General features: G+C 46.9%; 1 protein-coding gene and 1 non-coding gene across 3 annotated transcripts in view; one reads left to right on the forward strand and one right to left on the reverse strand.

Annotated features, from left to right (window-relative positions):
• The window catches only part of PLS1 (plastin 1), a 142,681-nt gene that overhangs the window by 99,193 nt on the left and 15,538 nt on the right, over positions 1–27,950 (forward strand). For both annotated transcript variants that reach the window (XM_038743244.1, XM_038743245.1), the window contains 2 exons: positions 3,446–3,641; positions 17,572–17,650. In XM_038743244.1, the coding sequence (XP_038599172.1) occupies positions 3,446–3,641; positions 17,572–17,650 (275 nt within the window). The remainder of the gene's footprint in view (positions 1–3,445; positions 3,642–17,571; positions 17,651–27,950) is intronic.
• LOC119938703 lies at positions 27,188–27,325 on the reverse strand. The gene has a single exon (XR_005454492.1). It is a non-coding gene; the product is annotated as a small nucleolar RNA SNORA7 (small nucleolar RNA).

The following is a 27,950-nucleotide window of genomic DNA, read 5'->3' on the forward strand; positions in this document are numbered from 1 at the left end:
ATTTATTATTCTATTTATTTTACGTGTACATATCTATTCTATTTATTTTATTTTGTTAGTATGTTTGGTTTTGTTCTCTGTCTCCCCCTTTTAGACTGTGAGCCCACTGTTGGGTAGGGACTGTCTCTATATGTTGCCAACTTGGACTTCCCAAGCACTTAGTACAGTGCTCTGCACACAGTAAGCGCTCAATAAATACGATTGATGATGATGATGATGATTCCCGGCATGATGGACTGCAGGGAAGCCTCTTGACTTCTAGCCGCTATTTACACGGGGCTCTGACTCCTGGATTGTCCCTTTTAATTCCCACCACAACCCTGTGTGATCCACATGGGCATGGATCCCCTGGGAGTTTCCCAGAATCCTGGTGGACCAGTCTGGTCCCGTGGAGGGGGGCAGTCCTTGGAGAGATTTAGGCATCTAGAAAGTCTTGGCAGCTGTGAGTTTTTAAAAGTACCTGGGGTGGTGGGATGCTTCCCTAGTTTGGCTGTCACCTTCCACTTGGAGTCCAGCGGGCAGGCAAGGGGCCACTCCAGGGTTTGCCCCGGTGGCTGAAGGTTCATTCATTCATTCATTCATTCATTCAATCATATTTATTGAGCGCTTACTGTGCGCATAGCACTGTACTAAGCGCTTGGGAAGTACAAGTCGGCAACATCTAGAGACGGTCCCTACCCAACAACGGGCTCACAGTCTAGAAGGGGGAGACAGACAACGAAACAAAACATGTAGAGAGGTGTCAAAATCGTCAGAACAAATAGAATTAAAGCTATAACGCAGTGTTTACCTACCCCAGCTGAAGAAGGTATTGAAAAGAGCACTCATAAAACTTGTATTTGCTGTCCTCCTCCCTGTGGGATTAGGCTCATAGCTTCCAACGGGGAAGGAGTGTGGCTCAGTGGAAAGAGGTTGGGCTATGGAGGCAGAGGTCAATCAATCAATCAATCGTATTTATTGAGGGCTTACTGTGTACAGAGCACTGTACTAAGCGCTTGGGAAGTACAAGTTGGCAACATATAGGGACAGTCCCTACCCAACAGTGGGCTCACAGTCTAGAAGGGGGAGACAGAGAACAAAACCAAACGTATTAACAAAATAAAATAAATAGAATAGATATGTACAAGTAAAATAAATAAATAAATAAAGAGTAAAAACGATGTGCAAACATATATACATATATACAGGTGCCGTGGGGAAGGGAAGGAGGTAAGACGGGGGTGATGGAGTGGGGGACGAGGGAGAGAGGGAGAGGTCAGGAGTTTAAATCCTGGCTCCGCCAGTTATCAGCTGTGTGACTTTGGGCAAGTCACTTAACTCCTCTGTGCCTCAGTTACCTCATCTGTAAAATGGGGATTAAGACTGTGAGCCCCCCGTGAGACAACCTCATCACCTTGCAACCTCCCCAGTGCTTAGAACAGTGCTTTGCACATAGTAAGTGCTTAATAAATGCCATCATTATTATACCAATGGGAAGGCTATTTCAGCTATTACTACTTATTGCCTGAAAAACATAATAATTGTGGTATTTATTAAAGACACTGTACAAGCAAATCAGTTTGGACACATTCCCTGTCCCATATGGGGCTCGCAGTCTTAATCCCCATTTTATAGATGAGATAACTGAGGCACAGAGAAGTGAAGTGATTTGCCCTGGGTCATACAGCAGACAAGGGGCAGAGGTGAAATCCCAGGATATCTCTGCTCCTTCTTGAACCAGATGGGACTTTCCATTTTAGTGCTAGGGAGAACAGTGCTTCGTACATAATAAGAACTTAACAAACATTATTATTATTATTATTATTATTATTATTATTATTATTATTATTATTATCCCAAGGAGCCTGCAGGATAAGGTGAGTGGCCCGGGGCTGCTTTGCCCAGTTAACCTAGGAATGGCAAGTGGTAGGAGGAGGGCTGATTTCATTTCACACTGATTTCACGCTGAGAAGCAGCGTGGCTCAGTGGAAAGAGCCCGGGCTTTGGAGGCAGAGGTCATGGGTTCAAATCCTGGCTCCGCCAACTGTCAGCTGTGTGACTTTGGGCAAGTCACTTCACTTCTCTGTGCCTCAGTTCCCTCATCTGTAAAATGGGGATTAAAACTGTGAGCCCCCCGGGGGACAACCTGATCACCTTGTCACCTCCCCAGCGCTTAGAACAGTGCTTTGCACATAGTAAGCGCTTAATAAATACCATCATCATTATTATTATTGAAACTCTGTTGGCTTGGACACCCAGTCTGGGTTCCCCTGAGGCAGCGTGAAGTTTATTTGACCCTAGAGCGGCCCCACCCCTCTACTGCAAGCCCCCCAATTCTAAATTGGGTGGTCTTAGCCTCACTGCCCACCTCCTCAGGGCCTGGAACAGCACTGCCCATTGACAGGAACCCAAAATGCAGATTGGAGGGATTTGGGGAGGAAGGATGTGAACATAGCTCTGTTCAATAAATGCCATTGACTGACTGTGGGGACTGTCTCTATATGTTGCCAATTTGTACTTCCCAAGCACTTAGTACAGTGCTCTGCACATAGTAAGCGCTCAATAAATACGATTGATGATGATGATGATGATGATGGGCTGACTCCTAGTTTTTTATGTATTTACATTAATGTCTGTCTCTCCCTCTAGACTGCGAGCTCACTGTGGGCAGGGATGGGTCTGTTGTTATTATGTTGTACTCTCCCAAGCGCTTTGCACACAGAGAAGCAGCCTGGCTCAATGAAAAGAGCCCGGGCTTGGGAGTCAGGGGTCATGGGTTCAAATCCCAGCTCCACCAATGGTCAGCCGTGTGACCTTGGGCAAGTCACCTAACTTCTCTGGGCCTCAGTTACCTCATCTGTAAAATGGGGATTAAGACGGTGAGCCCCACGTGGGACAACCTGATCACCTTGTATCCCTCTCCAGTGCTTAGAACAGTGCTTTGGACATAGTAAGCGCTTCACAAATGCCATTATTATTATTATTATTATTATTATTAAACTCTCTATAAATATGATTTATTTATTTATTCATTCATTCATTCAATAAATATGATTGAATGAATGAAGGAATGAACTCCTGCGGGTCAGCCGGCCGAGGTAATGCTGTGTCACATTTTGTGACATAATGCGGGCGAGGACAGAGATCATCATCATCATCAATCGTATTTATTGAGCACTTACTGTGTACAGAGCACTGTACTAAGCGCTTGGGAAGTACAAGTTGGCAACATATAGAGACCGTCCCTACCCAACAGTGGGCTCACAGTCTAAAAGGGGGAGACAGAGAACAAAACCAAACATACTAACAGAATAAAATCAATATAATAGATAGGTACAAGTAAAATAAATAAATAAATAGAGTAATAAGAGATGTGCGGGGCTGGGGGCTGGCTCTCCCGGGCCTGGGTCAGGCTTCCAAGAGCAACTGGAAAAACTGCAGGCCGCTCGGTGTGTTTGTCTCTCAGGAGAGAAATGACCTGAAGAGAGCCGAGTACATGCTCCGGGAAGCCGACAAACTGGGCTGCAAGCAGTTCGTCACTTCGGCAGACGTGGTTTCTGGCAACCCGAAGCTCAATCTGGCCTTCGTGGCAAATCTGTTTAACACGTACCCGAGCCTGCACAAACCCGACAACGCCGACTTCGATTCCCACTTACTCGAAGGTGAGTCTTCCGACCCAGAGCCGGCTCGGCGGAGGGGCGTCATCCCACTTGTCTGCTATGGGACATTGGGCATGTCACTTCACTCCTCTGGGCCTCAGTTTCCTCATCTGTAAAATGGGGATGAAGACTGGGAGCCTCAGGTGGGACACGGACTGTGTCCAGTGTGATCAGCACTTACGGTACCTACACATAGGTAAACAAATACCATTAAATAGTTTTGGGGGATGATGGCTCAAATCTTCTGCCTTCCATCTTGCTCCTTTCTGATGAGGGGGGAAGGCAGCCTCGGGGATTAGAAGCAGCATGGCTTAGTGGGAAGGGCACGGGCTTGGATGTCAGAGGTACTGGGTTCTAATCCTGGCTCTACCTCATGTCTGCTGTATGACCTTGGGCAATTTACTTCACTTCTCTGTGCCTCAGTTACCACATCTGTAAAATAAAGGATTAAGACTGTGAGCCCCATGTGGGACAGGGACTGCATCCAACTGGAGTACCTTGTATCTACCCCAGCGCTGTGCTTGGCCCATAGTAAGTGCTTAACAAATACCACAATCATTATTATTATTGCTACTGTTATTAAATCTCTGATCCCCTCCACCCAACACTTTCCCATAAGGCTTCCAACCCCCACCCCCAAGCTCTCCTCCGAGATGCTGTTGGCCTAGGCATAGGGCTGAGGGGGTGGGATTGAGGGGGGCTGTTCTGGAATGATTCACTCCCTCAGCAGGAGGTGCGATCTCTAACCTAGAAGGTTTCCAAAGCAGGGTGGATTTTCCTCTCTCTGGAGTGGTGGTGTTGGAAAGCGGGAGGAAAGCAGGACTCGTGCTTCTCTCTAGAATCCCCTTCTCCCTTTATCAGAGACATCCCCAGGGGAAATCTGATTCTGGCCAAGGGACCCCTTCTCCTCGGCTGACTGAACAGGTTATTTCTGGGGGTTAGGAGAGGTCAGCTGTTCAGGCCGCCCCTCCCTGCCTGCCTTGGGTGGTCTGGAAGATGCTGACCATACTGGGCTAATCGCAGCTCACGGACCTTAAGTTTCCCATTATTTTGAAGGGCATCACGGGTCGCTGGGGTCACTTGGCATCCACTGGGCTCTGGCTGGTGAGGAAGTCAGGGGAGTGACCAGCAGTGTGACCCAAATTAGGTATTCAAGCTTTCTCTTCCAGTCGGACTATTCTTCCGTAGCCTCACATATACCTTCTCATTGAGAAACAGGGAAAATCCTCCCCAGAGACCAGTAAATCCAGTCAAAGCCTAAAGCTCCCTCTGGGACCACTCGAGTCTCCTGTCTGCCCTCGACACAACTCTGTCTCCTTGCCCTTTCCCTCCTGCTCCCTCGGGCTCCTCTTCTTGAGGCTCTCTGCCCAAGCACATGCCAAGTTTGTTGCCCCAGGTTTAAGCCTCCACCGTCGTTGAAAACGGTGGGACCTCATTCTGTGGTCTGCATTGTTATGGGCAGGGAATGTGTCTGCTAATTCTGTTGGATTGTACTCCCCCAAGCACTTAGTACAGGGCTCTGCCCATGGTAAGTGCTCAATAAATACCATTGATTGATTACATCTTTGCTGTTCCCACCTGCTCCCCAAAACTTTCCCATTGCTCTGGACAAAGAAGCCCTGGATCAGAAATCATCAGACCCTTTTGCAGGCTGAATGCAAAACACAGCCTGAAGCCTTTCTTTCAATGGTATTTCTTAAGCACTTTCTGTGTATTAAGTGCTGGGGTAGAGCCAAGCTAATCAGGTTGGACACAGTCCATGTCTCATATGGGGCTCACAGTCTCAATCTCCATTTTACAGCTGAGGTAACTGAGACATGGAGAAGTTAAGTGACTTGCTCAAAGTCATACAGAAGACAAGTGGCAGAGCCATTAGGTTAAGAACCCAATTCCTTCTGAGTCCCAAGCCAGCGCTTTATCCACCAGGCCACACTGCTCCTCTGCACTTTTTTTCTGCACTCTGAAGGTGATTTTAGATTGTGAGCTCTGTCTAAACAATAGGGACCACATCGAATTTCCATCTCTCTATTTTTCCCCAGCGCTTAGTACAGTGCTCTGTACACAGTCAGCACTTAATAAATTCAATTACTAGTACTACTACTACTCTGATACACTGCTCCTCCTCTTTAAATACAGCTTTAAAGGGAAAGGATAAAGACAGTTTGGTGAAAATGCCTGAAGGAAAATCAATCAATCAATCATATTTATTGAACAGTTACTGTGTGCCGAGCACTGTACTAAGCACTTGGGAGAGTACAATATAACAATATAACAGAAGTTGGTAGGCACAATTCCTAGTGGATAGAGAGTGGGCCTGGGAATCAGAAGGACCTGGTGTCTAATTCCGGCTCCGCCACTTGTCCGCTGTATGACCTTGGGCAAGTCACTTCACTTCTCTGTGCTTCAGTTACATCATCTGTAAAACAGGGATTAAGACTGTGAGCCCCATGTGGGACAGGGACTGTGTCCAATCTGATTGCTCGTATCCACCCCAGAGCTTAGTACCGTGCTTGACACATAGTAAGCGCTTAACAAATACCATCATCATCATTATTATTATTATTACCCACAAGCTTACAGTCTAGAGATGAGCTGACAGTTTAAAGAAAAGATGTCCAAGACTGAACTCCTTGTCTTCCCTCCCAAACCTTGCCCTCTCCCTGACTTTCCCATCTCTGTTGACGGCACTACCATCCTTTCCGTCTCACAAGCCCGCAACCTTGGTGTCATCCTTGACTCCGCTCTCTCGTTCACCCCTCACATCCAAGCCGTCACCAAAACCTGCCGGTCTCAGCTCCGCAACATTGCCAAGATCCGCCCTTTCCTCTCCATCCAAACCGCTACCCTGCTCGTTCAAGCTCTCATCCTATCCCGTCTGGACTACTGCATCAGCCTTCTCTCTGATCTCCCATCCTCGTGTCTCTCCCCACTTCAATCCATACTTCATGCTGCTGCCCGGATTGTCTTTGTCCACAAACGCTCTGGGCATGTTACTCCCCTCCTCAAAACTCTCCAGTGGCTACCAATCAATCTGCGCATCAGGCAGAAACTCCTCACCCTGGGCTTCAAGGCTGTCCATCCCCTCGCCCCCTCCTACCTCACCTCCCTTCTCTCCTTCTCCAGCCCACCCCGCACCCTCCGCTCCTCCGCCGCTAATCTCCTCACTGTACCTCGTTGTCGCCTGTCCCGCCATCGACCCCCGGCCCACATCATCCCCCGGGCCTGGAATGCCCTCCCTCTGCCCATCCGCCAAGCTAGCTCTCTTCCTCCCTTCAAGGCCCTACTGTAGAGCTCACCTCCTCCAGGAGGCCTTCCCAGACTGAGCCCCTTCCTTTCTCTCCCCCTCGTCCCCCTCTCCATCCCCACATCTTACCTCCTTCCCTTCCCCGCAGCACCTGTATATATGTATATATGTTTGTACTTATTTATTACTCTATTTATTTATTTATTTTACGTGTACATATTTATTCTATTTATTTTATTTTGTTAGTATGTTTGGTTTTGTTCTCTGTCTCCCCCTTTTAGACTGTGAGCCCACTGTTGGGTAGGGACTGTCTCTATATGTTGCCAACTTGTACTTCCCAAGGGCTTAGTACAGTGCTCTGTACACAGTAAGCGCTCAATAAATACGATTGATTGATTGATTGAAAAGATGCGTTTAGTGGGAAAAAGTCCACTTAATGTAAAATCCTTGAAGAGGGGAACAACCTTTAAGCCTCAGAGAGGAGGGACTTGTGTGACTGCCCTGCTGAAATGCTACATCCCGGGCTGGACCTCCACAACGTGGCAGGGCAGTTCTTTTCACCTCTCCTTTTCCCTCCACGCTGAAGCCAGTCCCTGGCGACTGTTCCCTGCCAACGCAGTCCTCATCCTGCAGATCTGGAACAAACTTCAATCAATCAATCTTATTTACTGGGCACTTACTGTGTGCAGAGCACTGTACCAAGCGCTTGGGAGAGTACAATATAACCGAGTTGGCAGTCACATTTCCTGCCCACAACGAGCTTATAGTCTAGAGGGGAAGACAGGCATTAATATAAAGAAATGACAGATACATACATAAGTGCTGAGGGGCTGGGAGGGGGGTTAATAAAGGCAGCAAGTCAGCGTGACACAGAAGGGAGTGGGAGAAGAGGAATTGAGGGCTTAGTCAGGGAAGGCCTCGTGGAGGAGATGTGCCAAATTGAATGAGCAGGAAAAAGGTGGAACAAAACCCAAGGGCACAGCCGCTGCTCCATGAGAGAGGATAATAATAATAATAATGATAGCATTTACTAAGCGCTTACTATGTGCAAAGCACTTTCTAAGCTCTGGGGAGGTTACAGGGTGATCAGGTTGTCCCACGGGGGGCTCACCATCTTAATCCCCATTTTCCAGATGAGGTAACTGAGGCCCAGAGAATAATAATAATAATAATAATGGCATTTGTTAAGCGCTTACTATGTGCAGAGCACTGTTCTAAGTGCTGGGGGGGTACAAGGTGATCAAGTTGTCCCACGTGGGGCTCACAGTCTTAATTCCCATTTTCCAGACGAGGTAACTGAGGCTCAGAGAAGTTAAGCGACTTGCCCAAGGTCACACAGCAGACATGTGGGGGAGTCGGGATTCGAACCCATGACCTCTGACTCCAAAGCCCGGGCTCTTTCCACTGAGCCATGCTGCTCCTCTAAGTTAAGTCAGAGAAGTTAAGTGACTTGCCCAAAGTCACACAGCTGGCAACCGGCAGAGTTGGGATTTGAACCCATGACCTCTGACTCCAAAGCCTGGGCTCTTTCCACTGAGCCACGCTGCTTCTCACCAGGGAAGGTCTGTGAGCGTAGGGCTGGATGCCCAGGCTCTAAGGGCATAGAGCCTGCTAGCACCTGACCCAGAGCCAGAGCCTCCGAGCAGCTGTCATCATTCAGTTTCTCTCCTGGTTCCTTTCCTGCACAGTGGGGGAAGGCCAGGCCTGAAGGTTAGCAAGGGAGCCTTCGTGCCAGCATTCACCTTTGTAGCCACTTTGCTGTGGTTCGTAGCCCAGGCCAAGTTTCGCCAGATACGGTCTCCATGGCAGGCTGGGGCTGAGAATCCGGGGGCTTTGGCCTTAAAGTCTCCTCCTTCCCCACCCCCTGCTGAACAGTTACCCCCAGTCCACTGTCCCTCCACCTTTCTTCCTTCCCTCCCACCTGATCCAGAACCCTCTTTGACTCCTCCAATAATAATAATCGTGGTAATTGCGGAGTGCTTCCTACATGCCAAGCATTGTGCTAAGTGCTGAGATAGATATAATGAAATCATATCAGAGCCCAGTCCCTGCCCACATGGGGCTCCCAGACTAAGGGGGAGTGGAAACAGGTCCCCATTGTTATAGATGAGGAAATCGAGGCCCAGAGAAGTGAAGTGACTTGCTCTGGTTCCTGTCTCCATCCCTCAGCCTCTCACCTGGGCTGTCCCTCTCCTATGGGTATTGAGGGGTCTGACGCCGGTTCTAGAGCCCAGATCTCCATTGGCCGAGGGAGTTACAACCCGGCGGCTGACCACCTGACCGGTGGTTTCTGCTGGGAGAAGGCACGGAGGTCAAACCGCTCTAGCCGGCAGTCTGCCGCTCCTCCGTCCCAGAGAGAGCAAGCAGTGTCCTCGGGGAGACACATACTGGGGTCAGAGGGCACGAGCACGACAGACGGCAGGTTGGCTGAATGGGGCCATAGGCCTGACGGGAGCCTTGTTGTGTGGTGGCGGGCTGGCGGGAAAAGCCACATAACCGTAACCTCTCCGATTTTGCTCCGTGAAACGCAGATCTGACCCCTCCCAATGTAGGTACTGTATTCCATACACTTCTATGCTCCGTGAACTCATTTACTTTGATTTTCTTTACCGTGAGCCCCCTGCCAGGCTCTTCCTTTTTCGCTGGATTGATTTGCTTGGCCCTGCCTGTGCCGTGTTTCCTTTGTCTTAATATGCCGACAACAAAAACCAAGGCCGAGCCATCTGAGCCGGCGACACGAGCCATCTGAGCCGGTGACACGTAGACCCTGGGGCAGCAGATGCCGAGCCGCATGAGCACAGAGCTCCCCGAATCCACCGGCCTGGACTCCCGGCAGAGTCCAGGCCATTAGGAGGGATTTCTGAGAACGTAAAGTTCGTGCCATCGAAAGCCCCTTCACTCCACCCGATCGAAGAAAAATGGTCTTCTCCCAAGATGCTATTTATCGGAGGGACCCAGCTTTGGGCTTGAAACCCACCTACGTGATTAACCCTTCCTGCTTTCTTTGGGCCCCTGCCCCATGCCCACCATCATGCTCCCTCACTGAGGCTCTTTCCCCTTTGTTTCCTTCTCATTGTTCACAATTTCCTGCCCACCTGGCTTTGAACTCTCTCTCCTCTTTGCTCCAAGCTCCTTTCCCTTCCTCTCTCCCCCTCCCTATCTCCCCTCTTCCTCTCCCTTTCTCTCCCTTTCGCTTCCATTTTCTCCACCTCTCTCTCACCCCTTCTTCTCCCTCTCCCTCTTTTCTCTCTCTCTCCCTCTTCCCCCTCCCTTCTCCCTCTCTTTTCTCTCTCTCTCTCCCTTTCTCTCTCTCTCTCTCTCTATGTCCTTCCCTTGCCCCATCTTCTTCCCTCTCTCCCCTTCCTTTCTTGCTCCAGCACCTCAAAGGTCCCTGTTCAAGCACTAGTTCTTTCCTCCCCACCCCCAGCCCCTCTCTCTTTCTCTCCCTTTTGCATTCATGGGGGAGGGTGTCCCAGGAGTCCACACCCCTTACATCCTGAAAGTTGGAGGCAGCTGCAGTGACCTTGCCATGTTGGGAGGAGGAAGAAAGGCCAGTTCTACCTGATCCCTTCTGTCTGGGAACAGGAGCCCGGGAGCAGAAGCCTGAGAGGAAGCTGAGCCTCTCCATCTATGCCGGCTCCCATTAATAATAATAATGATGGCATTTATTAAGCGCTTACTATGTGCAAAGCACTGTTCTAAGCACCAGGGAGGTTACAAGGTGATCAGATTGCCCCACGGGGGGCTCACAGTTTTAATCTCCATTTTATAGATGAGGTAACTGAGGCACAGAGAAGTTAAGTGACTTGCCCAAAGTCACACAGCTGACAATTGGCGGAGCCGGGATTTGAACCCATGACCTCTGACTCCAAAGCCCGGGCTCTTTCCACTGAGCCATGCTGCTTCTCAGCGAGGGCTCCATGGCACGGTCAGCCTCAGTGAAAGCAACTCACTCCGTCATCTTCTCCCCCGACCACCAAGCCCAGGTCCTTCTGAGTGAGAATTCAGCTGATGGATTGGAAACACCGTTGGGGTTCCCAAATGGAAGGCGGCTCCGTCCTCCCCAGCCGTATTCCAGCACGGCCATGTGTTTCAAGTGGCATATTAACACTGGCCTGCAATTTGTGGCTCCCGAGTTCTAGTCCTGCTCACTCTCCCTCCTGCGTGTCTCGTTTCCATTCCTTTGCTGGAGTTCAGCATGTGTTTGGAAGGGTTTTCAGTGTGAATGGGGCTGCTGGGTATTTCCTTTAGTGCTTCCCACGCGCAGGTAACTTTCAGTCATCTCCATCCAGAACTTGCCAGTGTCCTACTGCACCTCTCAAAACACACATTCAGCTTCTCCTTTATTATTTCTCTCCGTAAACGGGTGTGCTTTGACTCACAAATCATGAAAGCAGAGGGTGAATCTCATTTCCATTGGCAAGCAGGTTTTTTCTGGGAATGACTCCCCTTTAAGGAATTGGGTTTGGAGGTAGTAGCAAGATCAACGGAAGGGTCTTGGGTCAAATCCTAATGGAGATTCCCAGAGTGCAGCCAGATTTCAGCTGGCCTTCTTGGAAGCTGTAAAATTAGAATCAGCCACTTCCAAAGCTAGGCCCTGGGCTGGAGAGTCCGCTGCTTTCAGACCGTCTAGACCGTAAGCTCGTCGTGGGCAGGGAATGTGTCTGTTATATTGTTATATTGTACTCTCCCAAGTGCTTACTACATTTCCCAACACACAGTAAGTGCTCAATAAATACAATTGACTGACTGACACGGGATGGCTGAGGGTCCTGATCCCAGGTGCGTTCTTCCCTGTGGCTTGGGGAGAACACCCGCTGATCTTTTGGCAGCAAGATCCAGGCCCTGACACATCCCACCATAGAGAATGGGGCTAGGCAGCATCTACCATGGTTGGCGAAGACCGGCAGTCCGAGTTGGGGGTGTCGATCACAGCTGTTTCAGGAGCCAGCCTCCAACCACCTCCCAGAAATCAGTCAGTCAGGGGCATTTTTTGAGTGCCTACTGTGTGCAAATCAATCAATCAGTGCTATTTATTGAGTGCTTAGCATGAGCAGCGCACATAGAGAAGGTAAACATGATCCCTGCCTTCAAAGAGCTTATGATCTCGTGGGAGATGAAACACTGTTTTAAGAACTAGGGAAAATACCATAGACATAAAAGATACAGTCTCTCCTATGAATTTCTACAGTGCATTGTTAAGTCTCCCAATGCACTGTACCATTTTTTATCTCATTTTAGCCTTACAACAGCCCTGTGAAGTGGGGCTAGAGGCAGGGATGATTATTTGAAGCACTTACTGTATAACAAGCACTGTACTAACCTCTGGGGTAAATACAAGATAAGCAGACTGGATAGAGTCCCTGTCCTACATGGAGCTCACAGTCTAAGCAAGAGGGAAAACAGGTATAGAGTCCCATTTTACAAATTAGAAAACTGAGGCATGAGAAATTAAATGAGTTGTCCAAGGTCACACAGCCGGAAAGTGGCAGAGTCAGAATTAGAAGCCAGAACCTTTGACTCCCAAGCCCTTGATCTTTCCACTAGGCCATGCTGCTTCTCTATTTTGACGGTCATCCAAGCAGTGTCCCACTAAAAACCCACAGACCAACGATTCTAATCACAGCTGTATTTCATGACTAAAAGTACTAATAGCACATCTCAATCAGAAGAAAAGTACAACGGAAACTATGAATATTATTAAAGTACAATTTCAGTGTCTTTCCACACCAGGCAGCATCAGCGCTTTATAATTTGATGGCCCTTTTAATAAAGAATGCGCCTGTACAGGATCAGCGTTCTCATTAGCTCTCTAAATTAGTGAGAAGTCACGATAAAAAGTTCAGTGCCTGTGGAAGTTGGGCAGTCATCCCGGATCGAGAAGCTACCAGTCCCAAGCCTGAATGTACAAAGTGTGCTCTTGGGTGGTACCCTCATTAATCAATCAATTGTATTTATTGAGTGTCTACTGTGTTCCGAGCACTGTACTAAGAGATTGGGAGAGTACAGTAGAGTTGGTAGACAGGTTCTCTGCCTGCAAGCGCTTAGTACAGTGCTCTGCACACAGTAAGTGCTCAATAAATATGATTGATGATGATGCAAGGAGCTTACAATCTTTGAGACTTGGAAAGGTTCGGGAGAAGCGATTCGAGGTGTGCTGTTACTGCCCAGGGGAACTGCCCGGTGTAGGACTTTGTGGATCCAGGGGCTGGAGCCAGGTGGGGTGGGGAGGGTTTAAAGAGCCGAGATCCCGTCTGTAAATCACCCCAACTGGCACCGACGTTGGCTAGTGTACCACAGAGAATTGTCGCCCCTTGGGACAGTGTGGGGTGGAGGACTGATAGTCCGGGACACCAATCAATTGTATTTATTGAGCACTTAGTACAGAGCACTGTATTAAATGCTTGGGAAAGCACAAAATAACAGAGGGGGTAGACCTATTCCCAGCTCATAATGAGACACCGGTGACTCAGACACCTGACCACTCCTCCCTTGCCGCACTGTCCAGAAGGAGCACAGGCTTGGGAGTCAGAGGTCATGGGTTCTAATCAATCAATCAATCAATCAAATGTATTTATTGAGCGCTTACTGTGTGCAGAGCACTGTACTAAGCGCTTGGGAAGTACAAATTGGCAACATATAGAGACAGTCCCTACCCAACAGTGGGCTCACAGTCTAAAAGGGAGAGACAGAGAACAAAACCAAACACATTAGCAAAATAAAATAAATAGAATAGATATGTACAAGCAAAATAAATAAATAGAGTAATAAATATGTACAAACATATATACATATATACAGGTGCTGTGGGGAAGGGAAGGAGGTAAGATGGGGGGATAGAGAGGGGGGCGAGGGGGAGAGGAAGGAGGGGGCTCAGTGTGGGAAGGCCTCCTGGAGGAGGTGAGCTCTCAGTAGGGCCTTGAAGGGAGGTGGAGGGCTAGCTTGGCAGATGTGTGGAGGGAGGGCATTCCCGTCTCTGCCACTTGTCAGCTACGTGACCTTGGGCAAGTCGCTTAACTTCTCTGAGCCTCAGTTACCTCATCTGTAAAATGGGGATTAAGACTGTGAGCCCCACCTGGGACAACCTGATCACCTTGTATCCCCCCAGCACTTAGAACAATGCTCTGCACATGGTAAGCACTTAACAAATGCCATAAGCACTTAGTACAGTGCTGTGCACACAGTAAGTGCTCAATAAATACAATTAAATGAATGAATGAATGAATCATTATTCCCTGGAATGTCATGGGCCGGTTGCCCTGGTTGTCTCTGCCTTAGGGATGGCTGTCCATTCCGTGGGAAAGGAAGCCAGGTTTGTGGCCCAAGCATTTTAACCTATGGTCGGAATGGCTGCAGGGCCAACTGAATAATAATTATAATAACTGTCGTATTTGTTCACTGCTTACTATGTGCCAAGCACTCTACTGAGTTCTGGGATAGATGCAAGATAATCAGGTCCCGTGTGGGGCTCACAGTCTAAGTAGGAAGGGAGGACAGATATTGAATTCCCATTTTCAGATGGGGGAATTGAGCCACAGAGAAGTTAAGCGATCAGTCAATCCACGATATTTATTGAGCGCGTACTATGGTCAGAGCTCTGTACCAAGCACCTAGGAGAGTACAATCCATCAAATCGGCAGACATCCTCCCTGCCTATAACGAGCTCAGTGTCTAGAAGGGGATACGAATAGTAATTTATGATATATAATATAGAATTGAATATATGTACATAAGTACTCTGTGTGTGTGTGTGTGTGTGTGTGTGTGCACACACAAGGTCACACAGCAGAAACATGGTGGAGCTGGGATTGAAGGGCCCAAGCAGGCAAGTTGCGTAGCTCACCCTACAGAGATCAGAGAGTTCCTTTTCTCCGAGAGGGATGGAAGTGTATGCCTGTGCTGTATGAATTGTATTAACACTAAAATTCCTTCATTCCTTGTAACAATAATGATAATAATTGTAGTGTATTAAAGTGCTAACTCTGTGTCAGGCACTGTAATTCACCCGTCCGTTACTTGTTTCGTTTTGTTGTCTGTCTCCCCCTTCTAGGCTGTGAGCCCATTGTTGGGTAGGGACCGTCTCTGTATATTGCCGATGTGTACTTCCCAAGCGCTTAGTACAGTGCTGTGCACACAGTAAGCGCCCAATAAATATGATTGAATGAAGGAAGGAAGGAATGAATGAAGGAAGGAAGGAGCTCAGAAAAGGGAAGGAGCACGGCGGATCACTAAGTAAGGAGCAAGAACAAAGCTTCCCTGGGCGGGGCAGAGATTTGAGAAGTAAGAGTGAGCAAGGAGAAATGCACCCAAAGATGTCAAAGGCCACAGAAAAAAACCCATTTTAACGTGGCTGGACGAGAATCTTCTGAGCAGGGCGGGGTAGGAAAGAGGAAGGGAAAGCAGGTGTACTGAGGGATCTGAGGTGGGGAAGTTGAAGTGGGGGAGTGAAGGAGAGAGAGAGGCTCCAAGCTGATATGCACTTCCTGGAGGTAGAGTTGGAGCTGGGATAATAGGGTCACCCTAGGTCTAACAGGGCTGGGGAAGAAGAATCCCAGCTCTTCTCTTATGGGAAGCAGCGTGGCTTAGTGGAAAGAGTCTGGGCTGGTAATTCAGAGGATGGGGGTTTTAATTCCGGCTCCTCCGCTTGTCTGCTGTGTGACTTTGGGCAAGTCACTTGAGTTCTCTGTGCCTCAGTTACCTCATCTGGAAAATGGGGATTAACATCGTGAGCATCACGTGGGACAACCTGATTACCTTGTATTTACCCCAGCGCTTAGAACAGTGTTTAGCACATAGTATTCATTCATCCATTCATTCATTCAATTGTATTTATTGAGCGCTTACTGTGTGCAGAGCACTGTACTAAGCGCTTTGGAAGTACAAGTTGGCAACATAGAGAGATGGTCCCTACCCAACAGTGGGCTCACAGTCTAGAAGGGGGAGACAGACAACAAAACAAAATATATTAACAAAATAAAATAAATAGAATAAATATGTACAAATAAAATAAATAGAGTAATAAATACGTACAAACATAGTAAGTACTTAACAAATACCATCATTATTCTTATTATATTCAGTGCCTCTACCAGGGGCTCCCCAATATCCTAAGGGAAGCCTAAACCATGAGCATCCACTGCCCTCTCCATTTCTTTTCTCTCTCCACCGCCCAATCCACCATTACAGAGTGGCCTAGTGGAAGAAGCTTGAGCCCGGGAATCAGAGGTCCTGGGTTCTAATGGCAGCTTTACCACTTGTCTGCTGTGTGACTTTGGGCAAGTCACTTCACTTCTCTGGGCCTCAGTGACCTCATCTGTAAAATGGGGATTAAGACTGTGTGCCCGTGGGACAACATGATCACCTCATATCCCCCTTAGTGCTTAGAACAGTGCTTTGCACATAGTGCTTAACAAATGCCATTATTATTATTATTATTATTATTATTATTATTATTATTATTCTCTGGGGCCCAGAGACCTCATCTGTAAAAAGGGGATTAAGAATGTGAGCCCTACGTGGGACAGGGACTGTGTCCAACCTGATTATTTTGTATCTACCCCCAGAATTCAGAACAGTGTCTGGCACAGAGTTGGCTCTTGACAAAATACCTTTTAAAAAAATAGGATCAATTGGCTTTGCATGCTGTTTGAAAGCAATCTTCTTGTTTAAATAAATAGCTAGTTTGGAACTTGGGGAAGACTTTCAAATATCACCTTTGTCTTTGAGCCAAGTCTGCGGGCATACACGGTACGTTTTCACCCGAGAAGTGGATTTGCAGTCATAAACAACTGAGAACATGAGAGGTCAATCAGTTGTACTTATTGAGTACTTACTATGTACAAGACACTGTGCTAAGCACTTAGGAGAGTGCAATGCAATAGAATTAGCAGACCCATTCCCTGCCCACAATGAGCTTATAGTCTAGAGGTCAGAAATGCAACCCCCCCCAAGCCTGGCTATGCAGAAGGAAGCAGACCTGGGGATAACAAACCCTTCTGAAAATGTGGCCCTGTTGCCTTCAATCTTACCAGTTGTTAATGAAAAGCTCTCCTGACTTTTGTGAACATTATTTCCCCAATTTTAATCCGTCAGTATTCCACCAATGGAATTTACTGAGCACCTTGCGTACACTCAATGGAGAAGCAGCCTGGCCTAGTGGAAAGAGCAAGGCCCGGGTGTCAAAAGGACCTGGATTCTAATCCCAGCTCTGCCACTTGTCTGTTATGTAACTCTGGGCAAATCCTTTAACTTTTCTGGGCCTCAGTTACCTCATCTATACAATTGAAATTAAATCCTACTCCCTCCTAATTAGACTGTGAACCCCAAGTGGGCAGAGAATGATCTCGTACCTACCCCAGTATTGACTTTAACGAGTAAACACTTTACAAGTACCATTTAACGAAAAAAATCGCTGCTCTACAACGCAGGATCCGTAGTCCAGAAATGAATCTGATCCACGGTGGTGGAGACTCTCCCTTCCGAGGAACCTCAATTTCCATGCTCAAGTAGGATTGCAAGCATCAGGCCCTCCTTGACCGGGCCAAATCAGAAACCACTCCCCAAAGGGGCTCCCTTCCTAAAGGAAATACAGCAAGGAACGGCAGCAAAGCACTTGTGACTGGAGTAGGCGTATGATTAGCCACCAGGCCCTGGTCTCCTAAATCATTAATATGGATTTGGTCTTTTCAGGAGAAAGCAAGGAGGAAAGGACCTTCAGGAACTGGATGAATTCTCTGGGTGTCAGTCCATACATTAACCATCTGTACAGGTAAGTACCTGATCCCACGTTGTCATGATGACTTCCAGCTGATGCATAGGCCCCTGGACTTCAGGAGCGGGCTTGGCGAGGCAGAAATTTGGACTAGAAAAACTCACTGAAAGGAAACTAAAGCGGCAACAATGTCCCTAGTAGCACTGCTGTTGTGGCAATGCTTGCTTCATTTTGATGGGCCTGCCTGCTTTTCACTTAAAACATTGTGCATTAGCAGAATCTTTTCCAGATTTCATTGAGTTCCTGTACAGGAGAGTCCAAAATGAGAATAACTGATTTGATTTTTTCCAATGATAATAATAATTATGGTATTTGTTAAGCACTTACTATGTGCCAAGCACTGTTCTAAGCTTTGGGGTAGATACAAGATAATCAGGTGGTCCCACGTGGGGCTCAATCAATCAATCAATCGTATTTATTGAGTGCTTACTGTATGCAGAGCACTGTACTAAGCACATGGGAAGTACAAGTTGGCAACATAACAAATTTGAGAAGAGTCTTAATCTCCATTTTCCATTCATTCATTCAGTCAGTCATATTTATTGAATGCTTACTTTGCCCAGAGCACTGAACTAAGCACTTGGAAACTACAATTCAGCAACAAATAGGGACAATCTCTACCCAACAACAAGCTCGGAGTCTAGAAGGAGGGAGACAGACAATAAAACAAAATGAGTAGACAGGCATCAATAGCATCAGTATAAATAGAATTATAGGTATTTCTTTCCAAATCAACCAATATTACTTATCAAGCGCTTACTGTGTGCAGAGCACTGTACTGAGCGCTTGGGAGAGTACAACACAACAGAGTTGGTAGACATGTTTCCTGCCCACAGCAAGCTTACAGTCTAACTTCTCTGTGCCTCAGTTTCCAGATGAGGTAACTGAGGCCCAGAGAAGTGGCTTCCCCAAGGCCACTCAGCAGACAAGTGGCGGAGCCGGGATTAGAACCCACCTCCTCTGACTTCGAAGACCAGGCTCTTGCCACTGAACCATGCTAATTTAATCAAAGTAATGCTGCTGTGCCTGGTAGTTTATTTTATCATTTTTCTAACCCATATCTGCCAGGGGCAGCAGCATGGTATAGGAGACAGTGCACAAACCTGGGAGTCAGAAGGTCATGGGTTCTAATCCCGGCTCCTCCATTTGTCGGCTGTGTGGTCTTGGGCAAATCATGTCACTACTCTGTGCCTCAGTTACCTCATATGTAAAATGGGGATTAAGACCACGAGCCCCACAGGGGACAGAGACTTGTCGAACCCAAATTGCTTGTATCCACCCCAGCACTTAGTACAGTGCCTGGCACATAGTAAGCGCTTAACAAGTACCATAATTATTATTAAGTTATTCTAGTCTCCGTCCACTGCTCTTTTGCAAAAATCTGCAAACACTTAACTAATAAACGTAAATTTGAAAATCATTGCTTTCCCATTTGCAATTGAAATTCATGCCCCCAAAAGTCACGCTGGCAGAACTCAAATAGACTTGAACTTCAGACCATGGTAAACTGCACAATGGCAGATTAATTTCAACTGGATTCAACCTGCCACGGCAATGCTTTTCTTCCTCAGAACTTGAAGCATGGCAGAGGAAAAACTAACGACCACTTCAAGATGGGGAAATTAGTTTCTGTGACTGTGTGCTCTGGGGCTGAGGGAGGGGGAATAAAGGGAGCAACTACTGCATCAGTCTCTTCACAGGCTTCCTTGCCTTCAACCTCTCCTGTCTCCAGTCCATACTTCACTCTGCTGCCCAGATCATTGTTCTAAAACATTATTTTTTACATCTCCCCAGTCCTCAAAAATCCCCAATGATTGCCCATTTCTCTCCACATTAAGCAGAACCCCTTGGTTGCTGGTTTCAATGCACTAATGCTCTCTCCTCACTGCTTTTCCTCACTCCTCTTCCACTACATCCCAACTTGCACACCTCAAGCCAAACTATTCACTGCATTTCATTCTTGTGTGTCTCACCTTTGACCATCTTGTTCATGCTCTCCCTTCTGCCTGGAGTTTCCACCCCCTTCACATCCAGTAGACCACTGGTCTCCCATCTTCAAAGCCTTTCTGAAATCACAGCTCTGCCCTCTTCCCTGATAAATATCATATCTTCCCACTCTTACTCTCCCTACTACGGCCAGTTCAGCAATTCTGTTGTCAAAATTGTGGCATTTATCATCCATTAATTCATTCAGTCATATTTACTGAGCGCTTCCTTTGGGCAGAGCACTGTACTAAGTGCTTGGGAGAGTACAGTACAACATTAAACAGACACATTCCTTGCCCACAATGAGTTCACAGTCTAGAGTGGGGGAGACAGACATTAATATCAGTAAATAGATTACAAATGTGTGCATACTATTCTATTTATTTTGTTAATGATGTGCATTTAGCTTTAATTCTACTTGTTCTGACGACTTGACACCTGTCCACATGTTTTGTTTTGTTGTCTGTCTCCCCCTTCTAGATTGTGAGCCCGTTGTTGGGTAGGGACCGTCTCTATATGTTGCCAGCTTGTACTTCCCAAGTGCTTAGTACAGTGCTCTGCACTCAGTAAGCGCTCAATAAATACGATTGAATGAATGAATAAGTGCTGTGGGGCTGGGAGGGGGAAGAACAAAGGGGACAAGTCAGAGTGACGCAGAAGGGAGTGGGAGAAGAGGAAAGGGGGGCTTGGTCAGGGAAGGGGGGGCTTAGTCAGGGAAGGCCTCTTGGAGGAGATGTGCCTTCAATAAGGCTTTGAATAAGGATTTGAGGAGGAAGGGCATTCCAGACCAGAGGCAGGACATGGGCGAGGAGTTAGTGGCAAAATAGACGAGATCAAGGCACAGTAAGAAGGTTACCATCAGAGGAGTTGGAAATGAAGGCTTCTCCCAAGCTCCTCCCTCCAGCAAGCATTTTAATGGCAATACTGGGCATAAATGGCTATTTTTAAATAATCTGTGAAAGAATCCGAGTGCCACGACTCCACTTAGATTAGCATATTTTGGACACATCCTCAGGAGAACTAATTCTCTGGAGAAGACACTAATGCTGGGAAAAGTCCAGGGAAAACGTAGAAGAGGCAGACTGGCAGCTAGATAGAATGATGATGGTATTTGTTAAGTGCTTACTATGTGCCAAGTGCTGCTCTAAGTGCTGGAGCACTGTTCTAAGCTACTATAGCATCCATAACAGAAGAACCAAGGTTATGGACTATGGCAGAAGACAGGATGTTCTGGAGAAAATATGTCCATTGAGTCACTATGAATCAAAAGCGACTTGATGGCACTTGATAATAATAATAGCGTTATCATTATTATTATTACTATTATTATTAACTCTATTGTACTCTCCCAAGTGCTGAGTCGCATAGCTCTGCAAAGAAGTGCTTGGACTTTGTGCAACCTGATTTATTTGCATCTAGCCCAGTGCTTAATACAGTGCATGGCAACAGTAAGCGCTTAACAAATACCATTATTATTATCTACTCCAGTGATTAGCACAGGGCTTGTTACATAGGAAGTGCTTAATGATGGCCACAGTTGTTATGACTATAGATTATTTTTTGGCTACCTTGCACTTGATCATAATGAAGCTTATCTACCAATTCGCAGTACTCTCATCCATCTCTGTGAGCTCTTCTTGGCATTTATCAAGTTTCCTTCACTTCAAGTTTATCCTTTCCTGCCTTAACTCAGCCCTCTCTTCTGCCAGACAAAACTATTTCTCCTCCCTTATTGACACCCATGCCCATCACCCCCGCCAGCTCTTCCGTACATTCAACTCCCTTCTCAGGCCCCCGGTTCCTCCCCCTCCTCCTTCCCTCACCCCCAACGATCTGGCCTCCTACTTCATTAACAAAATTAAATCCATCAGGTCCGACCTCCCCAAAGTCTCTTCCCCCCTTTCTCCAACCCCCCGGCTCTCAACACTCTCTGCTACTCTCCCATCCTTCCCAGCGGTATCCTCAGAGGAACTCTCCTCCCTCCTCTCAAGTGCTACTCCGGCCACCTGTGCTTCTGACCCCATTCCCTCTCATCTTATGAAATCTCTCGCTCCATCTCTTCTCCCCTCCTTAACTTCCATCTTCAACCGCTCACTCTCCACTGGTTCCTTCCCCTCTGCCTTCAAACATGCCCATGTCTCTCCCATCCTAAAAAAACCCTCTCTCGACCCCACCTCACCTTCTAGTTATCGTCCCATATCCCTCCTACCATTCCTTTCCAAACTCCTTGAATGAGTTGTCTACACGCGCTGCCTAGAATTCCTCAACAACAACTCTCTCCTCGACCCCCTCCAGTCTGGCTTCCGTCCCCTTCATTCCACGGAAACTGTGCTCTCAAAGGTCACCAATGACCTCCTGCTTGCCAAATCCAATGGCTCATACTCTGTCCTAATCCTCCTCGACCTCTCAGCTGCCTTTGACACTGTGGACCACCCCCTTCTCCTCAACACATTATCTGACCTTGGCTTCACAGACTCCGTCCTCTCCTGGTTCTCCTCTTATCTCTCTGGTCGTTCTTTCTCAGTCTCTTTTGCAGGCTCCTCCTCCCCCTCCCATCCTCTTACTGTGGGGGTTCCCCAAGGTTCAGTGCTTGGTCCCCTTCTGTTCTCGATCTACACACACTCCCTTGGTGACCTCATTCGCTCCCACGGCTTCAACTATCATCTCTACGCTGATGACACCCAGATCTACATCTCTGCCCCTGCTCTCTCCCCCTCCCTCCAGGCTCGCATCTCCTCCTGCCTTCAGGACATCTCCATCTGGATGTCCGCCCGCCACCTATAGCTCAACATGTCGAAGACTGAGCTCCTTGTCTTCCCTCCCAAACCTTGTCCTCTCCCTGACTTTCCCATCTCTGTTGACGGCACTACCATCCTTCCCGTCTCACAAGCCCGCAACCTTGGTGTCATCCTCGACTCCGCTCTCTCATTCACCCCTCACATCCAAGACGTCACCAAAACCTGCCGGTCTTAGCTCCGCAACATTGCCAAGATCCGCCCTTTCCTCTCCATCCAAACCGCTACCCTACTAATTCAAGCTCTCATCCTATCCCGTCTGGACTACTGCACTAGCCTTCTCTCTGATCTCCCATCCTCGTGTCTCTCTCCACTTCAATCCATACTTCGTGCTGCTGCCCGGATTATCTTTGTCCAGAAACGCTCTGGACATATTACTCCCCTCCTCAAAAACCTCCAATGGCTACCGATCAATCTGCGCATCAGGCAGAAACTCCTCACCCTGGGCTTCAAGGCTGTCCATCACCTCGCCCCCTCCTACCTCACCTCCCTTCTCTCCTTCTACTGCCCAGCCCGCACCCTCCGCTCCTCCACCGCTGATCTCCTCACCGTACCTCGCTCTCGCCCGTCCCGCCATCGACCCCCGGCCCACGTCATCCCCCGGGCCTGGAATGCCCTCCCTCTGCCCATCCGCCAAGCTAGCTCTCTTCCTCCCTTCAAGGCCCTGCTGAGAGCTCACCTCCTCCAGGAGGCCTTCCCAGACTGAGCCCCTACGTTCCTCTCCCCCTCGTCCCCCTCTCCATCCCCCCGTCTTACCTCCTTCCCTTCCCCACAGCACCTGTATATATGTATATATGGTTGTACATATTTATTACTCTATTTATTTATTTATTTATTTTACTTGTACATTTCTATCCTACTTATTTTATTTTGTTGGTATGTTTGGTTCTGTTCTCTGTCTCCCCCTTTTAGACTGTGAGCCCACTGTTGGGTAGGGACTGTCTCTATGTGATGCCAATTTGTACTTCCAAAGCGCTTAGTACAGTGCTCTGCACATAGTAAGCGCTCAATAAATACGATTGATTGATTGATTGATTGATTTTCAAGCAGCTTGGCTTAGTGGAAAGAGTATGGGCTTGGGAGTCAGAGGGTGTGGGTTCTAATCCTGCCTCTGCCACTTGTCTGCCGTGTGATCTTGGGCAAGCCACTTAACTTCTCTGCGCCTCAGTTAACTCATATGTAAAATGGGGATGAAGACTGTGAGCTCCACAAGGGACAACCTGATTACCGTGTATCTACCCCAGCACTTAGAACAGTGCTTGGCACATAGTAAGCGCTTAATAATTCATTCATTCATTCAATCATTTTTTTGAGCACTTACTGTGTGCAGAGCACTGTACTAAGTGCTTGGGAAGTACAAGTGGGCAACATATAGAGACGGTCCCTATACAACAACGGGCTCACAGTCTAGAAGGGGGAAACAGACAACAAAACAAAACATGTAGACAAGTGTCAAAATCGTCATAATAAATAAAATTATAGCTATATACACATCTTTAACAAAATAAATAGACTAGTAAATATGTACAAGTAAAATAAATACAGTAATAAATCTGTACAAATATATACAAGTGCTGTGGGGAGGGGAAGGAGGTAGGACGGGGGGAAGTAATAAGTGCCATAATAATAATAATCATTATTATTATGTTGCTGAATTATACTTTTCAAGTGCTTAGTACAGTGCTCTGCACACAGTAAGCACTCAATAAATATGACTGAATGACTGAATGAATTAATCTGTGCAGCATTTCACCACCTAGAAGAGCTTAACATGAACTTGCAAATTTCACTGCCCATCCCCTCTTCCTGATTATTTCATTTATTCATTCATTCAGTCATATTTCTTGGGCACTTACTATGTGCAGAGTACTGTACTAAGTGCTTGGGAAGTACAAATTGGCAACATACAGAGACGGTCCCAACCCAACAACGGGCTCACAGTCTATTCTATTTCTGATGATGCCAAATGAAACTGGTGCTAGCGTAGATCGCTGGGGATGACAATACTTATATTTCTCCAGCATGTAAAGTGGTTGTTCATGCCTACTCTTTATTTCCTACTTCGAATCTTGCATTAATATACTCACAGTACAGAAGTAAGTCTTCATCTTTTCAACTAATAAGGAGAGCATCGTGGCCTAGTGGATAGAACATGGGCCTGGGGAGTCAGGAGGACTTGGATTCTAATCCCACCTCTGTCACTGGTCTGCTATGTGACCTTGGGTTTAACTTAACTTCTCTGTGCCTCAGCTGCCTCATCTGTAAAATGGGGATTAAGACTGTGAGCCCCATGTAGGACATGGATAGGATCCATCTGACTGGATTGCATCTACCCCAGTGCTTAATACAGTGCCTGGCACATAGTAAGTGCTCAAATCCATAAAAAATCAAGCAAAAAAACTCACACTTAAAGACACATGAATAAGACTTTATTTTCAATAGCATCATCTTTGAAAAAAGGGCAGATATATACACACATTACAGGACTGGAGGGAATTTCTGTCATGAATACAAAACTGGATAAAAGATAAATATAAATGATATCCATTTGTCTTTTATATTAATTCATTCATTCAATCGTATTTATTGAGCGCTTACTGTGTGTAGAGCTCTGTACTAAGCGCTTGGGAAGTACAAGTCGGCAACATCTAGAGACTGTCCCTACCCAACAGCGGGCTCACAGTCTAGAAGGGGGAGACAGACAACAAAACAAAACATATTAACAAAATAAAATAAATAGAATAAATATGTACAAATAAAATAGAGTAATAAATACATACAAACATATATACACATATAGAGGTGCTGTGGGGAGGGGGAGACGCGTAAGGATGTAACCTGCAGAGATACTTAATTAAATGATGGCAGAGTAGGGCACTGGAGGATGCCAACATTTTATTCCCTACTTCAAAGATTACCTATATGAACCCATTATATATAAATATCTCTAGCTTTGATCTCTAGATCTATCTATCTACTTATCTTTTAGCCAGTTTTCTAGGCACAACAGAACATTACATTCAATTCTGTGATTACTCAATTTTATCAAAAGTCTTATTGGTTTTCCTCATCTCCTTTTGCTGGCTGACCCCTTCTAAGAACTCCAGGATATTAGTGAGACACAAATTCCCCTTAGAGAGACTATGCTGTCATTTCCCGACAAGTTGATTTTTTTCTCAGTGCCTATTGATCCTAAACTTAGAGTTAACAATTCAACTAATTTTCCAGGAATAGAAGTGAGATTCACTGATCTGTCATTCCCAATTTCACTTCTGGAACCCTTCCAGGTTTCTATACACTGAAGGACAGGGACAGTGTCTAATTCCCAACTGTGTATTTTTTTTTAATTGTATTTGTTAAGTGCTTACTATGAGCGCTTGTCTAAGCACTAGGGTAGATACAAGCTAATCAGGTCAGGCACGGTCCCTGTCCCACATGGGGCTCACAGTCTTACTCCCCATTCTACAGATGAGATAACTGAGGCCCAGAGAATGATGATGATGGCATTTGTTGAGTGCTTACTATGTGCCAAGCACTGTTCTAAACTCTGAGAATGAAGTAACTTACCCAAGGTCACACAACATGCAAGTGGCAGAGCTGGGATTAGAACCCAAATCCTTCTGACTCCCAAGCCCGTGCTCTATCCGCTAGACCACACTGCTTCTCCAGTGCTTGGTTCATTCATTCGATCATATTTATTGAGCGCTTACTGTGCGCAGAGCATTGTACTAAGCACTTGGACAGTACAATTCAACAATAGAGACGATCCCTACCCATACTGGGCTTGCAGTCTAGAAGGGGGGGGGAGACAGACATCAAAACAGTAAACAGGCATCAATATAAATAAATAGAATTATAGATATGTGCACTTCAAAACAAATAAACAGGCATCAATATAAATAAATAGAATTATAGAGATATACATATGTACAGTGGAAAGAGCCCGGGCTTTGGAGTCAGAGTTCATGGGTTCAAACCCCGGCTCCGCCAATTGTCACTTTGGGCAAGTCACTTCAATTCTCTGGGCCTCAGTTACCTCAACTGTAAAATGGGAATTAAGACTGTGAGCCCCCTGTGGGACAACCTGATCACCTTGTAACCTCCCCAGCACTTAGAACAGTGCTTTGCACGTAGTAAGAACTTAATAAATGCCATTATTATTGTTATTACATACGTACAGAAGTGCTGTGGGGAGGGGGAGGGATAATGGGAGTGAGTCGAGGTGATATGAAAGGCATGGGAGCTGAGGAAAAGAGGGGGCTTGGTCTGGGAAGGCATCTTGGAGGAGGTGACCCTTCAGTAGGGCTTTGAAGGGGGGAAGAGTGATTGTTTGGTGGATTTGAGGAGGGAGGGCATTCCAGGCCAGAGGTCGATGCCGGGACAAGCGAGAATGAGGCACAGTGAGAAGGTTAGCACCAGAGGAGCGGGGTGTGTGGGAAGTGCCCTGCATGCAGTGCTTAAGAAAGTACTGTGAAATACAAGAAATGAATAGAATTACTTGTAGAATAGAATAGACTTGTATTACTTGTCTTGCCTTATGCTGTTGAGTCGTCTCCGACCCTTAGCGACGCCATGGACACATCTCTCCCAGAACGCCCGACCTCCATCTGCAATCGTTCTGGTAGTGGATCCATAGAGTTTTCTTGGTCAAAATAAAGAAGCGGTTTACCATTGCCGCCTTCCGTTTAGTCAACTAGAGTCTCCGCCCTCGACTCTCTCCCATTCTGCTGCTGCCCAGCACAGGGGAGTCTTGACTTGTGGCAGATTGCCTTCCACTCGCTAGCCACTGGCCAAGCTAGGAATGGAATGGGTTTGCCCCAGCTTGACTCTCCCTCCTGTAGTCAAGACTGGTAGAGTGCTGGAAACTCTCTAGGTGCGACCCTGAGAGGGGAACTTGTGTTACTACTAATATCAAATTAGTTTTTCCATTTTGTGGTAAGAGAGAAGGGGGTCCCAGACTTTTATAATCAATCAATCATATTTATTGAGCACTTACTGTGTGCAGAGCACTGTACTAAGTGCTTGGGAAGTACAAGTTGGCAACATATAGAGACAGTCCCTACCCAACAGTGGGCTCACAGTCTAAAAAGAACAGATAAGAAAAGGACACCTCACACTAGAAGGGAGTGTGAAGAAGAATGGGGGTGGGTGCAGTAGTTCTTTGTTGTTTTCATCATCATCATCATCATCATCATCATCGCTGATTGTATTTGCTGAGTGTATACTGTGTGCAGAACATAATACTAAGCACTGGGGAGAGTACAACGGAACAGAGTTGGTAGGCATATTCCCTGCCCACAGCAAGCTCATGGTCTTAAGGCGGAGACAGATATGAATATAAATAACTAATTTATAAAATATGATAATCCCCTTCTCCCTGCCAATTACAAGTAAAAATAGGGAGAGTCAGAGGCTGGGGGGAGACAGACACGGGGGAGAGAAATAAGGATAGAGGGAATGGCAGCAGGGCTTAATGGAAAGAGCACAGCCCTGGGAGTCAAATAACCTAGATTATA

This window comes from Tachyglossus aculeatus, chromosome 1 (assembly GCF_015852505.1).
Source record: "Tachyglossus aculeatus isolate mTacAcu1 chromosome 1, mTacAcu1.pri, whole genome shotgun sequence".
NCBI lineage: Eukaryota > Metazoa > Chordata > Mammalia > Monotremata > Tachyglossidae > Tachyglossus > Tachyglossus aculeatus.